Source organism: Pleurodeles waltl, chromosome 3_1 (assembly GCF_031143425.1).
Source record: "Pleurodeles waltl isolate 20211129_DDA chromosome 3_1, aPleWal1.hap1.20221129, whole genome shotgun sequence".
In the NCBI taxonomy this organism is placed as follows: Eukaryota; Metazoa; Chordata; class Amphibia; order Caudata; family Salamandridae; genus Pleurodeles; species Pleurodeles waltl.
In genome coordinates this window covers 77,128,315-77,144,761 of record NC_090440.1, presented here as the reverse complement: position 1 = coordinate 77,144,761, position 16,447 = coordinate 77,128,315, and the positions used below count along the sequence as shown (strand labels likewise).

Genomic DNA, 16,447 nt, shown 5'->3' with positions numbered 1-16,447 from the left:
AGACTTCCCAAGGGTCCTTAAGCTTCTAAAGTAAAATAGTTAAGGCTCAGGTTTTTGACCTCAAACGTCGAATGAGCAACATGTATCCAAGGCATCTTTCATCCGTGTACGGAAGTGCCTCCGTGTGAGCCATCACACTTCAACACATGTGGTCTGATCATATTAGGCGTGAGGTCTCTTAGAATGGTGAAGAATTCTGGAGGCTTTGCCAAGCAAGAATTTGATGATCTGCTAATTGGCACTGAACAGCTGTTGTACAAAATTACTTTCTACACTGCCCTGTGGGCAGTCTCTTCTCTGTCAGTACTCTGTAGGCCTCAATGTAAATTGTGCAAAACGCCCTCTCAGAACCAGAATAGTGTTATCTGCACCTCGGAGGCAAGCAGCTGTCAAGGGAATCTTCAAACCTTGGATATCTTTAGACATTTTTCTCGTTTCTTTGTACACTTACGTCAGCTTATGTCATGTTCACCATGTTCAGCGGCCTCACCATCTCCTTTCATTCATAATCATTCAATAAAGCAACGCCTAAGGATTTTGAAACTTGTTGCCTGTGAGTGGACAGAAATCTTGGATTCTGACCAATTCTACTTGAAGGTCTTTCTGGCTGTATCATGTGGTTCAATATTTTATCTGTCCGCCTGAGTGTGTGTGTCCTTGTTTTTCCTTGCTTGTTCTTCAAAGTGGGGGTCTCCTTCCTCCCTGCAATGCACTGGTGTTTAGGGTCATGGGCTGAGGGGGCGTGGCGCCCTTGAGATGGCCAGGTTGTGATGAGTCAGCATGTTCAATGTTCAAGGGCATTGAAATCAAAGCTGCAAGTGAATAGAGTTCATCAACCCTGACAAGTTGTGGGTTAGAACAGACTGAGCCCTTCTTTATATGGCAAGAACCCAATAGGCACGTCCGCTGCACGATGATTGAAACTTGGAACAAAGGAACTCTTCGTTAGGTCAGTTTTTGCAGTTAAATGTGTGATTGCCTTCCTGTGGTGTTAAAGGATGCACATCTGTCTTTTGAGGCAGAGAAGGGATGCCTTTGCCCTTGGCATGCACTTCATTATGGAGTCTCTTAATTTGTAAATTTAAGTTGCATGGGAAAGGTACATTTTCTAAAAACAAATTTGTCTCACGTCAAGAAATGTGAATTGAGCATGGTTTGATAGTGCCACATTTGCAACAAGAAGACATTAGTTCTATTTTAAAAATTACTTTAACATAGTTTATCGCAACTCTGTTAACAGAAAAGACATGATTCTGACAGTATGGTGTTGTACATTATGTCACAGTAATTATTAGAGTAACCATATTTTTTTTCTCTAAGTCTCGGGCTCTGGGCCACACTGTACCTCAGCCTACTTAATTTTTTTATACATAGACTGCTGTTGTCTGTTTTTTTTTACTGCAGCTTGAAAGTTTCATTACATTATTTTGTCTTTTGTAACGCAGAAACCTTTGCTCCTGACAACTGGAAGCGGAAACCCGGTGTGTGATAAGAATAATATTCTGTCGGTGGGACCTCGAGGACCGCTTCTCGTTGAAGATGTTGTCTTCACAGATGAGATGGCCCACTTCGACCGGGAGAGGATCCCTGAGAGAGTGGTCCATGCCAAAGGGGCAGGTGAGTTATTTTTAAGGGGAGTGAATGGTGCCCTTGGAAGACAGGGAGTGATGCTGCTGCTACTGGTGAATAGAGGAACACAATGTACTTCTTTAGTTTGTATTCTTATTTTTGTTTGATGTTTATTTTTTATTGTAGGTTTTATTCCTAACTCTGGAGAGTAACAGCGAACTTTACGTGGGCCAGTGGAGTACATTCTACAGGGTGCAAGTTATAGATGCACAGACAGACATTGAAATAGGAAGTGAGGAACACATATCATAAACCCTGGGAGGACAGTCTTTAAACGTTGCACTTGTAACGAGGAATATTCACAATATCTGACATAGCTTAGGCATTTATTTTTCTCTTTAAATATTCAACTTTACAATGACCAGTTCCATAACAACGTAAAGTTCGCTGAGTGGGACGTCATGAAAATGGCTTTTAACATGTCAAATTTCCATATCCATCCAAGGTTATTAGGAAAATAATTCCATAACTTATCCCACAACAGTCAATTCTGCTACCCCAAAAGATGACCATGTAAATGGCTGCTGTAGCACAAGGTGTTGCCGAGCAACACTTAGACACTTGATAGGGCATGATCTTTGTTTGTAAATGAAGGTGACACTTTCCTGCTTGCCTTGGCATATAGGAGAGAGGCATTTGATGGCAGCCACTGAATTAATCAGGCCTAGTAATATGATATTTCACTAACACCCAAAAGCCAAATGGATGAATTTTTTAATTATAAGTGAAAACTGTTGCCATAAATTAGCGACAAGTTCACATTGGCGCGATTTTGTTTTGAGCCACCATCCCCTAATGCCTCAACTGGAGGTCTTCAATTTTTAACAAAATTTGGATCTCATCCCCTAACGATTGAAACATTAACCATGAGCACAGATGCTATTTATAAAGTCCTCAAGTAAATGTCTAACAGAGAGTTGAGGAGGGAGGTTATTCAATCACCCCTGTCCAGTTTCAGAAGGTCTGGTATTTCACATGTAGAAAATATTTGATTGGATGCCAGAATGGCATTGTCATGCGATGTGCTGTTAGTCGCCTCACCTCTGGAAGCCTGGAATGTTCATCACTGTCAACCTTTTGATATTGTCTAGCAGTGATTGGCTTAAGGAACTCAACACCTACATCTTCCCAGATGTTGTGTGGCAGTTGTCTCAGGGGACGGTATTCTGCTTAGGCTATGACACACCAGGAAGGCCAATCATCCCTCTCCAGCAGTTATCCAGAAAATAGAACCATAGCTTTTGTCTGAAAATGCACTTTGCCATCCTATTTCTGATGTGACTCTTGCACCTAGTTCATAGTGACTTCCGAATGACCGTGCTGGTGCCTCTAAGTGAAGGTTCTTCTCTTTGACAGCCCAGGTCACTTTGTATATGCCTGAAAGAATTCAGGTCGTGGCGCTCTCAATGCCTGTGATTTTTGTTGGCTCGCTGTATATTTTTATAGCTATCAGCATGGGGTTTCCTCAGGGGTGGTGTGATGTGTTTTTAATGATCAGACAGAGAGCCCACTTCACAATGCAATGAATGTACTCTTCTTTAACGGAGAAGCTGTTAAAACTGCCAGTGTTGGCATCCTTATTCCTGGGGGCAGATAGGTTCTTCTGGCATCTTTGGCTGTTCCTAAGCAACGTGAGGTTGTTTCTAAGTAACGACTGATATGAGGTAAGGCTAATAGCGATTGTGGGATAAGTGCACTTGCAGAGCTAGTCAACCAGCACCACATCTTCTTTCAACCAGAGCCACTGTAGATTGCTTCACTTCTCAGTAATCCAGGACCTCTCTGCCAGTGCACAGTATCACTGTTGCTATGGGCGGCCACATCCTGTTTCCCCTTAAATCTAAGAAAAAGAATCCCTGTTAATTTTTATTACTCATTTAAATCCACATGACAACAGAGAGGAGTCTCCACATTGCATCTTTCACCATTGGGAGATAGGGCATGCAGAATGTGATATCATGCCTTCTTACACCCCTCATATACACATACGGAGCGATGCATTATTTAGTTTTTATAAAAACAAGGTGCCTTTCTCCCTGTGTGGGTCATCCACCAATGAAAAGACTGTGATTAGGAAAGCTTTTGCTGCCTGTGTGTCCAAGCAGCTCTTTTTTATGTTGGGATTTGAGAACCAGAGATAGTACCTCTGAAAAACATCATGCTATTTAAAATCTCAAAAGCATGCAACTTCCAGACGTCTTGTTTTGAACAACAAGACAAGATTTAGACTGTCTTTAGAAGACATCAACAAAAGTCAGAGGCAAAGGTGAGTAACACAAATTTATATCCAAGCTTCATGTCTCAGCCTTACGGCCACAGATTATAAACAGCAATTAAAAAGTAAGCTGTTTCTGTTACATTTGCAGTTTGTAACAAGGGTGAACATGCCCTGTAATCGACTCTTGGTCGGGTAAATGACTCACTACGTATTTAAGGGCTCGCAAGTAGTCTTGGGGAGGAGATGATGACTAGTGTTCTTGGATCAGAACTTGCTTGCTGCAGGATAGATTCCAGTATCTGTAGCCTTGCAGGAAACCTCTCTGGTCACAAGACAGAAGACTAGATTGTGTTGAGTGATTAACTTTATGAATAGGTTGTTGTTCCTCCTTTCAGCTAGTGAGGTACCATCATAAAGAATATGAACACCTAAATCATGTGAAGGATCCAAATGTAAACATTTTGAATTATCAACTTGCAACTCAGCAAAATAAGTTATGTCCTATCAAATATTTGTGTAGGCTTTTACCTAAAAGAGAGTCTGCATGGAAGGCAGTAGGAATTGGGTCAACTGGGGAACAGAACGAAAATGAACCAGTGAAAAAAATGCTATTATATTAGTTACATATAAATTGCAGAGCAGTACAACAAGATGTGTGCAACATGATGCGTCTGTAAGTGTAGATAAAATTTGCAATGATCCACAAATGAGGGTTAAGTATATTTAAAGTTGAGTAATTTTATTGCTTTCCACTGTTACTCGCCCTTGTGGCTAGGATCAAGTGATAAGATGTTCTTTTAGAGGGGAGGATGTAGATTTCCAGTCCACAACAGTTTCTCAGTTTCTCATTTGTGGTGTAACTTGCATGCTATATAAGGGCTTGTTGATTTGCAAAATTGAATTATTTGGGTTAACTGCTGGATTCTCTAGTGAACCTCACCAGTATCTTCATGGTTGCTGTTAAAATTGGGCTAATGGTTGGCTGGGGTTTGATCCCTTGTCAAGCAGCAACCACAATCGTAGTCAGGGTAAGGCACAAACAAATCATAAATTAAACTGTGCCTACCCCCAGTAGCTTGGCACAGAGCTGTCAAATTTAAGTTAAAGGCAATGTGTAAAGTATTTGTGCAACAGCTCAGACATTAAAACAGTGAAAACACCACACAAACGAGATCCCACACCGGGTTAGAAAAATAGAACATAATTTTATAAATAAAACAAGATGAAAACAACAAACATCCAATTAGTAGACCCGGAGTTAGGAATTTTTAAAGAATAAATTGTTGAATAGCACCTAAAACCATAAAGTGCCAACTGGGGATATTTGGTTGCGCCGGACTGGGAAAAAGTCACAAGTTCAGGCCGACAGCGATAGAGCAAGTTCCAGTTAGGGTCATTAAACAAAGTACCTGGTTATGGAGCATTACGTGGATCCGCGTCGAAGATGCGCCACACAGCCAAAGTAATGCATCAGTTTTGAGATGCAGAGAGGCCGACGTGCGAGGTCCTGTTGACTGCCGTTGATGAGGGCTGTGAGGAGCTGAGCCATGGATATGTCATGCCTTCGGGGTGATGCGTCCGTTCTGAGGACTGGGGAGATGATGCAAGACTTTACGACGCATCCAATCCACGCAGCAGTGGTGATGTATCAGTTCTGCTTAGATATGCACCCATCAACAGAGGAGATGCATTGGTTCTGCTCAGAGATGCACCTCTCAGCAAAGGAGATGTGTTGGTTCTGCTGGTAGCCACCTTAGGTCCAATTCCAGGGGTCCAGAACTTGCCAGGGTAGATTCACAGATGGCAGAGTCCAGGTGTAGGTGCAAGGTTTTTTGGACGTCTGTTATGTCACTGAGGCTTCAGGTCAGGACCCCAGCCAACTAACCCTTGGAGTCACTCTGGGTTCAAGAGATGTGGGCCCAGTCCTACTCACCCAAGCAAGAGGGCAGCAGGCAGCACAGCAGAACAGCAGTCCAGCAGAGTGGAAGTCCTTCAGGAGGACAGCAGTCCTTCTTCCTGGCAGAGTATCCATAGGTCCAGAAGTTTACCGAAGAGGTGCTGTCTGAGGGTCTCCTTTATACACAGTTTTGCCTTTGAAGTGGAGGGAAGCTTATAGGGGCATGCCTTTGAATTGTACAGATGCCCTGTCTTCCCTTCCCTGGCTACAGACAAACTACAGGGGGTATGAAGGCCTTTGTGTGGGGACAAGACACAGTCTATTCAGGTGTAAGTGAGGCTAGGCCCAGCTCTTTCCTCACATCTTGACATTGATGGCCCATTCAGTCACACCTAAGCTCCCAGTGTGTGTAGGAGGAATACACAAAGCCCAACTGCCAACTACACCCAGTCATGTGACCAGAGACAGGCTGCAGATACCAAATGGCTAAGGCAAAAAATGCAAACTTTCAAAAAATTTAATTTTCAGAATTGTACCTTAAAATACGATTTCACCATAAGTTAGGATTTAGAATTAGGATCCAGAGACAGACACCAAACATGAAGTGGCTGCCTCTTCCCATTTGGAAATTATAGTTATAAAATGTAATAATGCAACTCCAGTGTTATCCTATGGGAGAGATGGGGTATGCAGTAGTGAGAAACACATTTAAGAGCTTTTCACTTCCAGGACATGCAAAACTTAAGTATTTGTCCAACTTTTTAAATACACTGCACCCTGACATTAGGGCCATCTAGGGCCTAAGTTAGGGATGACATATGTGCATTAAAAAAGAAGGTTTGGGCCTGGCAAAAGGTTTACTTTGCCTGGTCGAAATGGCAGCTTAAAACTGCACACACGGGCTATGCAATGGCAGGCCTGAGAAATGTTAGTGGATGGAACAATCAGTGCTGCAGTCCAACTAGTAACATTTAATTTACAGGCCCTGGGCACAGGTAGTGCATGTTACTAGGGACTTATAAGTAAATTAAATAGGCCAATTCGGTACAAGCCAATGGTACTATGTTTTAAGGAGTAAGCACAAGCACTTTAGCACTGGTTAGCAGTGTTTAAGCACAAGATTCCTAAGACCAGCAAAAATGAATTCAACAAAAAATAGGGAGAAGACTAAACGTTTGGGGGTGACCCTGCAGAAAGGGTTCGGTCCAACAGTTGCAATGATAATTCTAGGAGGTCTCTTCACAGTCAATATGATAAAAGTAATTATCTGTATTTCCGTTTTTTTTAGTTTCAAAAACAAATTTTAACTTAAACATGAACTGCATGCATTGAAGTGTGTATTTTTCCATTATAATTAACAATGTATTCCAGAAAATCAGAAAATACGTTTGCATGTAGTGTGTTATTCTTAAAGCTGTTCTTTGGCCTCTTGTTGATGCTGCTTGTAAGTGGTAGTAAATAACTTTATGTAATACCCCTTTACAGACTAACCCAGACAAGTTAAGATACATACCTGAGAGGCTGTTGCCATTTTCTATTGCATTCGTGTTTTCCTTTTACAATCACAGTTCTGAAAATAATTTCAGATGGTACTCGTGTGTGAAAAGGCTCTAAATGTTATAAATGTGGCTTTTATCTCGTGGGTCCACCATTTCTTCATGCTGATCTTCCTTTGAACCAGTTTTTAAAAAATCTAATTCCATGTTTAGCAGTTCTGTTCGGTTCATTGACAGATCCGGTTTAGTGGCTAACTGTTATTCGGTATCTATGAACTAGCAATCACAACTTTGTACAAATTATGTTGTGAGCTTTTGTACTTCTCAAGGTTCGGGAGGCTTACAGCGAATGACTCCAATATGCAACCTTTGCCTTGTGATTGTCCCTGCATCTTGCTGGTTAATGTCAGCAGGAGCAGTGAATGAGGCAGTGGTTTGCATATTTATCAATTTACCATGTAGGCCTGAGCGGTGGCCACCACCACTGTTATGTGCCCTGGTCCTTTTGGCCCAGCCAATGGGACTCAAGAGAGCCGAGCAGTGGTTCTTAACCTTTTGACGTCTATGGACTCACACTTAATCGCTGAGGAAAGCTGAGGACCCCGGCTGACTTAATATTGGGATCCAGAGACCCCGCTACTGCGTCATTATGGGAAGGCGGGGACCACAGCCTAAGCAATTTGAATGATTTGATCCACAAAATATTACACTCAAATACAGGCAGAGGCAGTCATCATCAAACAACTACACAAATGTGATTACATGTTTTTCACAACTCACAATTATAAAACAATCAAAACCTTCATTTTCATGGGAAGGTTGGAGCTCTTCTAATTTAACTGAGGCCAACCATTGTCCATGTTATATTCTGTTTGATGCACTTGCACTGCTCCAATAAGTCATTCTGGGGATTCCAACTTTTGGACTCCACTTTAAAATTCCTTCGCGTTTACATAACATTTTTTAAAATTCTGTTTTCCATTTTGCTTCTTTGTTCATATACACATTATTAATCTGTTAATCTTTTTTTAATTTTCTAAGAAGACACGGACACCCTGAGTTGGTATCGGAGACCCCTCAAGGTCCCCATGGCACTGCATGCTTTATTGTCTGTGTTTAGCTATATACTTTGCCAAACCTGACCCAATAGGTAATGTTAGTGCATTTGAACACCGTCTTGTTTATTGTTTGTGATTTCAAAATTTACAACTCCTGTGCTTGCTCCTGGCCTTGCAAAAGGAAACCATCACATATTATTGATACTATTGTGGGTCAACGAGGGAAACATGTATTGTTTTGTTCTACTGAATATGTTATCAATATTAAGCATAGTTCTGCAGGGACATTTGCTGTTGTGTTGTAGCATCTCCTCAATATCTTTCCAGATTCTAGCTAAAATCTATTTTTTCTGATCTTTTTCACAATGGAAAAATCTTGCAAGCCGTTCGCCTCGCCCAGTGTATTTCAATGGAGCTTGCAGATTATGCCACCATTTCTCTTTAAACAAATCAGGTGAAATATCTGTAAAAGGGACGTGCGTGCTCCCCAAAGCTAGCGTAGCGCTTGCATCATGCGTGCACATCTTCTGCTGCTCCACAAAAACCAACAAAGTCTAAAATGTATCCAATTCCTTTGGGCTCCTCGCCATTCACATTTTCTGCTGTAATAAAACCCAAAGGACTCTTTTTTGTAACTGTCAGCAAAAGCCTCTTCAGCTTGGATTATGCCGTATGTACAGATGATAACTCGTATGATCTTCGTTACACTAGGATCATTTTCATCACTGCAAGCAGCAGAATATATGTTTTCCTTAATGTATCTGTGATGTTTGCACAATTACGCCTTTGGTCGTTTCATTCTCTCTGCCTGGTGTCAACTCTGGCTTACCTTGACCTAACATGGCAACTAGAAGCGCATTGAATGGTTACATTTATGTATTCCAGCCAGTTGAAAAATCAGGGTCAAAGCGTAACTTATTTCAGTGTTTCCTCTGTCGACGACATGTCACCTTAGAGACAATTCAGAGTAGTTTGTTATATAAAACAAAATGCAAAAAGTGCACAATGCCAGACATACAAAAACTGAAGATTAACTGTGGTGAAGAAAATCCCAGCCTGGGTTTCAGGTCTGTAAAGAGAGTGTTAGGTGGCTCCTGATTGACGGATAAATACTAGTGATAATAGTTGTGAATTTGTCACTAAGACCTTAGTGACTGTGCATTATTGGATGCTGGTAACTGGTAATTGCTTTTCAGCTACTCAGTGGCTAGGTCCCTCCTGGAGCTTTACTCAGTGCTATTTTGAGGTGTCCCAAGCTATTGTATCCCGTCTACTTGAAGGGTTCGGGTCTCCTTACTTTGCATCCCATTTCAAATCTTGGTCCTCAGCCGAAGGTGTTCATGAATTGTTTCGTTTTCAGAAGTTTTGTGAAAGGATGAGAGCTGAACTGCACTCCAAAGGATGTATGAGTCATTCCAAGTCTTGACCTCTTCGATCAGAGGTTGGTGGTCTGTGTGTTGGCCAAGGGTTGATTACTAGACAGCATGTAGATGGAGTCCAGCAGATGTTTAGACTCTGGGCCAGGGCTCCTGGGTGCCAGTATTATGGGGAGACAAAGGTCCTGGAAAAAAAGCTTTGGGCTTCTATAAGTTGTCATCAAAAAGCCAATGGCGTGTACCCTCACCAGTCCTTGCTTCAGTGCTGGTATGCATGCGTTCTATTAGTTTACTTAACCTGCTCAATAAAAAGATCAATACTGCTGGATTTATGAGTATTTTGTTTGAACTGCTTTATTGCCAGAAAAGGTTGCATGATAAATGTCCAGATTGGGATTTGTTAAGAGAATTTATACAAGTAGCCATGCCAAGTGCCATGTGATCTTTTATAGAGCTTTTGGAATGGTAGCAGAGTTAAGGGGTGGAAAATGTAAAAATGTATCAAAGTACTTTATTTTAAGTATTTCATTTTAACAGTGTTAGGTAACAAAGGATGCGCTCTATTGCCCTTATATCTACCTTTATACCTAGCAATCATTGACTGTTCTAATAAATGAAGGGACAGTTTTTAACTCAGAGTTGTATGTTCATGAAATAACTAACAAGAAACGTTCATGTATATTTCCAATTGTTGAAAGATATTGATTATTAAAGCCATCATTTTTTGCAAGGTGCACAAGTGACAACTTCCAATTCCATCACTTCTCTTACAAAATGGGAGAAGGAAGATGGTCGAGGTGGTTGTTAAAGTGAGAGTAGAGGATTTGTGAGCTGATGTCGGGAGGATAGAGAGATCAGACAGAGAATGAGGGAGTGTAGATAGAGGGTGAGGAGTAGAGATAACTAGTGAGGGTGTAGCAGAGGAAGAAAGCATCAGAGTGAAAGTTGGTCAACTCTAGGATGAAGGGGTGAGAAGAGATGCTAATAGCAAATGGGATAAGGGGGTTAGAGGATTTGTCAGTGAGGGTGTTACAAATTCAACTGAGTCAACTGCAAATAAAAGAAAAAAATGAGTACAGGCTTGTTTCCTGTGGTTTGTTTCTCTTATTCGTACAGTTACTTTTTAATTTTCACTCCACTAGGAGATGAAACACTTTTCGGCTCGGAAACAGTGGGCTGTTGCGGCACAAAGTTAGTCTGCAGCCCTGTTGTCCCCTGTTCCTACACATCATTTTCATGATGCAGAGAACTTTGCTTCTGAACCCATGTTCTGCTGGATCTCTGGTCACTGGTATATTCAGTGACACTGCAGCTGTATTGCCAGCATCCATCGCAAGCTCATGACCTCAAATGGTTGGCAGAAGCCTGTGACTTTGAGCCTCATTTACAAGTTCGCATACTGGCACTTCCAACGAATACATTGAATTTGCATAAAACTCCTTTAGCCATTCAGCAAACATGTGGGTACATCAGGGATGGGTTTTAATTACAAAGTAACTAACAGGTGATGGAAGCTGTTTTCTCAGTGCAGAGACTGAGTGAAATTAATGGAAGCAGATTCAGTCCTGGAGCAAATCCATAGTGATGTGTTGAATTTGTGATGGAGAAACTCACATATGGAACTATAAACTCTGCCTAACTAGTGCTAGCATATACCAGCTGCAGGAATACTACTGTGCTAGCCTTTAGAGCAAGAAAGCCTGGCAATCATCAGAATATTTTAGCGGTCACTACATAGAGACACAGTTTCTATCACTTGAAGACCTTCTACCTACTCACATCTTGCAGTGCACACTCAATGGAGTTAATTAAGAAACACTGAGTTGCCGCTCACACAAAGTAGCTGCAACGCAGAGTAGCACTCTACGCTGGAATCAACAAAAAACTCACCCGCAAATTGCAAAACATCCAGAACGCCAGCGCCAGACTGGTCCTCGACCTACCCCGACACTGCCACATCTCGCAACACCTACGTACACTGCACTGGCTCCCCATAGAGAAAAGAATCACTTTCAGGATCGTCACCCAGGCACCCAAAGCCCTCCACAACACCGGACCAGCCTACCTTAACCAGCGACTCAACTTCCACGTACCCCGCATCAGGAAAACCAGAACAGGAGGACGCTGTTTCTCCTACCTCGCAGCCACCGACTGGAACGCCCTACCCATCCACATCAGACAAACCACCTCCCTCCCCAGCTTCACGGAGGAACTGAAGACATGGCTTTTCTAAACCAACTCACCGGTATACCCTACACCGCCCCCCACGCGCCTTGAGACCTTAACCGGTGAGTATCTGCACTTTACAAGATTGATTGATTAATTGAGTAGCTTCTTACTACACATTCTTTCTTATTAATCTAGCAATATGTCCCACTGGTCCGCTATTCTTTCTCTCCACAACCCTCATCTTGCCTCTGAGTTGATTTACGAGTGTTCAGATCAGAACAGGCAAATCCATGCTTAGCCAATAGTAAGTCATACCACAGTTTACACGTCTCACATCTTGGCATCAGGTAAGACAATATTCCCTGTTAACTCAGTAATCCATGGTTTATACTCATTATCTTCACCACAGAAGCACTAAGAAAAAATCTCCTGTGCTTCTAAATTACATGTTTGTGATCTTTCATGTTCATGAACTGTGATGCACAGACCTGACCAGCTGTGCAGAGGAATTAGAAAGGGATATGTGCGGGACCTTGCCAAGATCAACAGTGCAAAGTAATACTACAGGTTCAATGAATCCAGTTCTGAATGCTTAGCTAACAAGGACTTGTTAATAATGTGAGCAGGAGGAGGAGCTAGACCTAATAACTATTGTTTATTTGCAATCAAGGGTATGATAGAGAACTTAGGAGAGGAGTGGATTTAGGTTAGCCATATTTCTGTAGATAATTCCTCTTAGTTCTTTCTATATACTGTGGACTACTAGATGGCAAGCATATTTGCTGGTTGCAAATGGGCAGCACTTTGTCTCAAAAACTTTTTATACAAACTCAACAAATCTACCCCTCTGCTAAGGCAAAAGACTGTACCTCAATGGAAATAGTGGCATGCATGTACTATTGCGCGGTCCTCAAACAGCGATTACAAATTGCACACCAAGTTTTTGTGAACTGCCCAGCATTTTGCGACTGAAGTACTAATCAGTAGAATCACAAAATGGATATTTACAGGAAGTCTCAAAGGCTTCAAACTAATCAATTGTAATGAGGAGACACTCAATTTTGACTCTCTCTGAATGTCTGTGAATGTAGGGATGGAGGCCTGTGAAGTAAAGCAGACCTCTGGCCCTGTGTTTGCTTTCCCTGTATGAAAAGCAGTCTGTGTCCCATAAAGGAACAAGTGATACTTCAAAAACAGAATAGACACCCAGGGAAGACATCTTGGGGGACATCCCAGTGGACCACTGTCTGTTCCTCCTAAAGATCAGAGCTGTGATTGTTTTCTATGATTGTTGAAGAACATTTCCATCAAATTATCCTTTTTTAGCTTGTCTGTCTTGAGCCCACAAGTTTTGCGAGACACTTCCAGCCCCTCTCTCTGCTGGACGACATCGCAACTGGAAGTTCAATGTGTGTTCCATAGATGATGTGGCATCCGTGGCACCATGAGGACACAATCCATTTCCTTTACAGTGTGTGTCTAGTTTACATCTCAAAACGTTGGCCATTAGATTTAGCCTTTAGAAACCACTGATAAGGAAATGTACAGAAACCAGAACTAAATATACCAGACATATTAAAACAAGCATTTGCAATGCAATGCGTCTCATGTTTGCTCGAGTTGGAGCTATTAGCATTGTAAATTCCAAAATGTTCTTGCCACATAAATTGAAAATGAAAAGTAAAACAGTTGACATAAGCAGGCCGATTCAAAGCGCCATGGCCGCCATGAGCATGAGCGTGAAGGAGAGACATAAAAGAAAAATAAGTTCACTCACAGACAAACATATTGGCAAATGTACAATTATCCATGCAACAGGGTCGATGGCCAAGGCGGTAACAAAACTGCCTCAAGGAGGGACAAACTTAAAGCGGTTACCAATGATAACAAAGGATTTTTGACAGGCAAGCCCATGAATGAATTAAAGTGATGGGTGTGCGCTTGGCGTGGTTAAAAACCCAAGATACATTACAACAGGCTAGAGCACTTGCGCGCTCAACCTAACAAGTGTTAACAGTGATACACTTTTAATTCAAATAATTTATATTTAATCATGGAGACAAAAGCGATAGAAGAAAGATGTTATAATCATAGTGGATATGAAAAGCCAGTTGACAAAAGAACATGCATTGGGCTCTCCAGAGATACCCACGCCAGTTTCTTTCATTTCAGGAGCGTTCGGCTATTTTGAAGTGACACACGACATCACAAAGTACACAAAGGCCAAGATATTTGAGCGCATCGGGAAAAGGACACCAATGGCTGTTCGCTTCTCCACCGTGGGTAAGGCTAAAAAAATAGCTGAATTGTTTCTTATTGTCTCTTTTTCACTTACATTAACTTCTTGTACTTAAATATTTACTTGAATTTACAATTTTTGTATCACATTCTGTTGTGTTATATATTAGGAGCACTATCACCTGCAAAGGTTTCCTGGCGCTGACCATTCTCAGATATTTGTGAAGGCCACCATTGTTCAAGGGGGCAGAGGTGTGATGAAAGGGGGATGGTTGGTGGTAGTTTCTTAGATTATTGTAGTCTAATCAGCTTGGATCGGAACTATGGGCCTGATTCTCAAAGGTAAATTTACACTTTTGTCTAAGTTTACGATTGTTTGCTATTCACAAAGAGATTTACGAGTAGTATCTTAACGAGTGTGGAGCCTCCGCACATAAATATATAGGTCTTTGTGAATCAGTCCCTGTGTTTCAAATGCTTGAAGTTGAATTACTGCCAGGATCTAACAGTGGTATCGCCTGCTCCCTCAGACACTGTAAATTTTTTGTGTACTCTGCCTTAGTCATTGCCCGTGGATTAGTGCTTAATTTGCGCTTATTTTTTCCGGTGGTGAGCACCAGCACTTATTTTTGAGGGCCGGGGCTTATTCTTCTGCCTGAAGCATTTGCTGCGAGCAAAAGACACATAGGGGAAAGACGGAGGAAGGGAAAAATGAAAAAGCGTCACAAAGAGAGAAAGTAGAAAGCTGCAAGAGTGACCTGAAGGAGCAGGGAGTGGCTTTATATGGATTGAAGAGGCCCGAGATGGCTTCAGGATTATGCCGCCTCAGTATTCCGAGTTCCCACATTTAATTGCAGCAGACGCGGGTTAAAGAGGAGGACTTTGAGCAAAGGCATGTTTTTATTTACAAATTAAGCACTGCCGTGGAGGTCATCTTTGGTGGGAATGAAGTCATGTTTTTCTTTCCCTTCCGCTGTTCGCCTCTGCTCACTCTTTTAACGCACAGTTACAACGTTGCTAGTTGGTGATGCCTCTGGTTTTCATGCAGTAGACTGTTGGGGCATATTGGGGGAGAACTGGACAGTTTTTTTTAAGGTGAGGGTGAAAAGTTGACGGTCAACACCTGAGCAATCTTTAAATGTTATCTGCTGAACTGGGAACAGCCTACACCAGGATGCTACGGTAATCTCATCAGCTACCTTTGCTCTGTGATGTTCCTCTTCAGGTTTTGGTGTTAAAAGTGTTCTTATTTATGTACTGATTCTTTTTTTCTGCCTAGCTGGTGAACGTGGCTCAGCCGACACCGTCCGTGACCCCCGAGGGTTCGCTGTGAAATTCTACACCGAAGATGGGATCTGGGATTTGACTGGAAACAACACCCCCATCTTCTTCATCAGGGATGCGATGCTGGTCAGTAAGGGAGCTGTGTGCATATGAGTGGTGTTCGTTGTGCGGATTGTCTCTTTAATATGTTTTTGTTGTCCTGGTATAGCCTAGGGCCCTAATTACGAGTACTGTGGATGGGGATGTGATATTTATGGTTCCCAGAAAAATCTGGTACCCCAGAGTTTACCATGTGTGATAAAAGAAACCTACTGCGAATGTTCCTATTATAAAGAATAATAAAATGTGGATGCTGGTGTTTTCTACACCAAAAACCGCATGTCCGAGCTCAGAATGGGCCCTTCCAGCAGTATATTATAACAGGTTTGACCTGTGGAAATTTTCCTTGGATATTGATTTCATCCCAGCCGTTAACTACTAGATGTGATCAACTCCTCGTAGCTTGTCATTCTGATGCCCTCACAAACAGGGGATTGCACAAGGTTTGGGAAAACAGTAGGCACTCGTAACAATGGTCTAAGCGGTGACTAGAAAAATAATTGAAAGACCTTATAATATGTCAGAATATCAGAGCTGCCAAACTTTTCACATCACATTTCTTTGTTCAGAGGGTCCAAGACCACTGAGGAAGTTTGTGCTTCCCAACAGCAAAATGTATTTTCTTCTGAAGCTGGGTGGTATTCAAGTTTCTTTATTTGTGAGTGTCAGAAACTGACACAGGTTGGCTGGGTGGCATTAAAGCATCTGAGTAACATCCATAAGGTGATTTTGTGCAATTCAGCAGAAGCCTCTGTGATGTGCAGTTAATAATTATGCATGGTGTCACTTGTTTTGAAGTTCAGCAGATGTGCCACTAACATGCAATTACTAGTTTACAGTGATCTCAGATAATTTGAAGTCCTGCAGAAGTCTCAGGGGGGTGCATTTAGTGGCTTTGTGTGACATCTGCTGTTTTGTAACTCAGAAGGAATCTTCAAACAACTATTTGTTATATCAGGCTTGACGTCACAACTGTTATCTGA

General features: G+C 41.9%; 1 protein-coding gene across 1 annotated transcript in view; it reads left to right on the top strand.

The window, feature by feature from the left end:
• Positions 1–16,447, top strand: part of LOC138283776 (catalase-like) — a 91,854-nt gene that overhangs the window by 19,658 nt on the left and 55,749 nt on the right. The window contains exons 2-4 of the mRNA XM_069221847.1: positions 1,446–1,617; positions 14,016–14,126; positions 15,361–15,491. Coding sequence (XP_069077948.1) covers positions 1,446–1,617; positions 14,016–14,126; positions 15,361–15,491 — 414 coding nt within the window. The remainder of the gene's footprint in view (positions 1–1,445; positions 1,618–14,015; positions 14,127–15,360; positions 15,492–16,447) is intronic.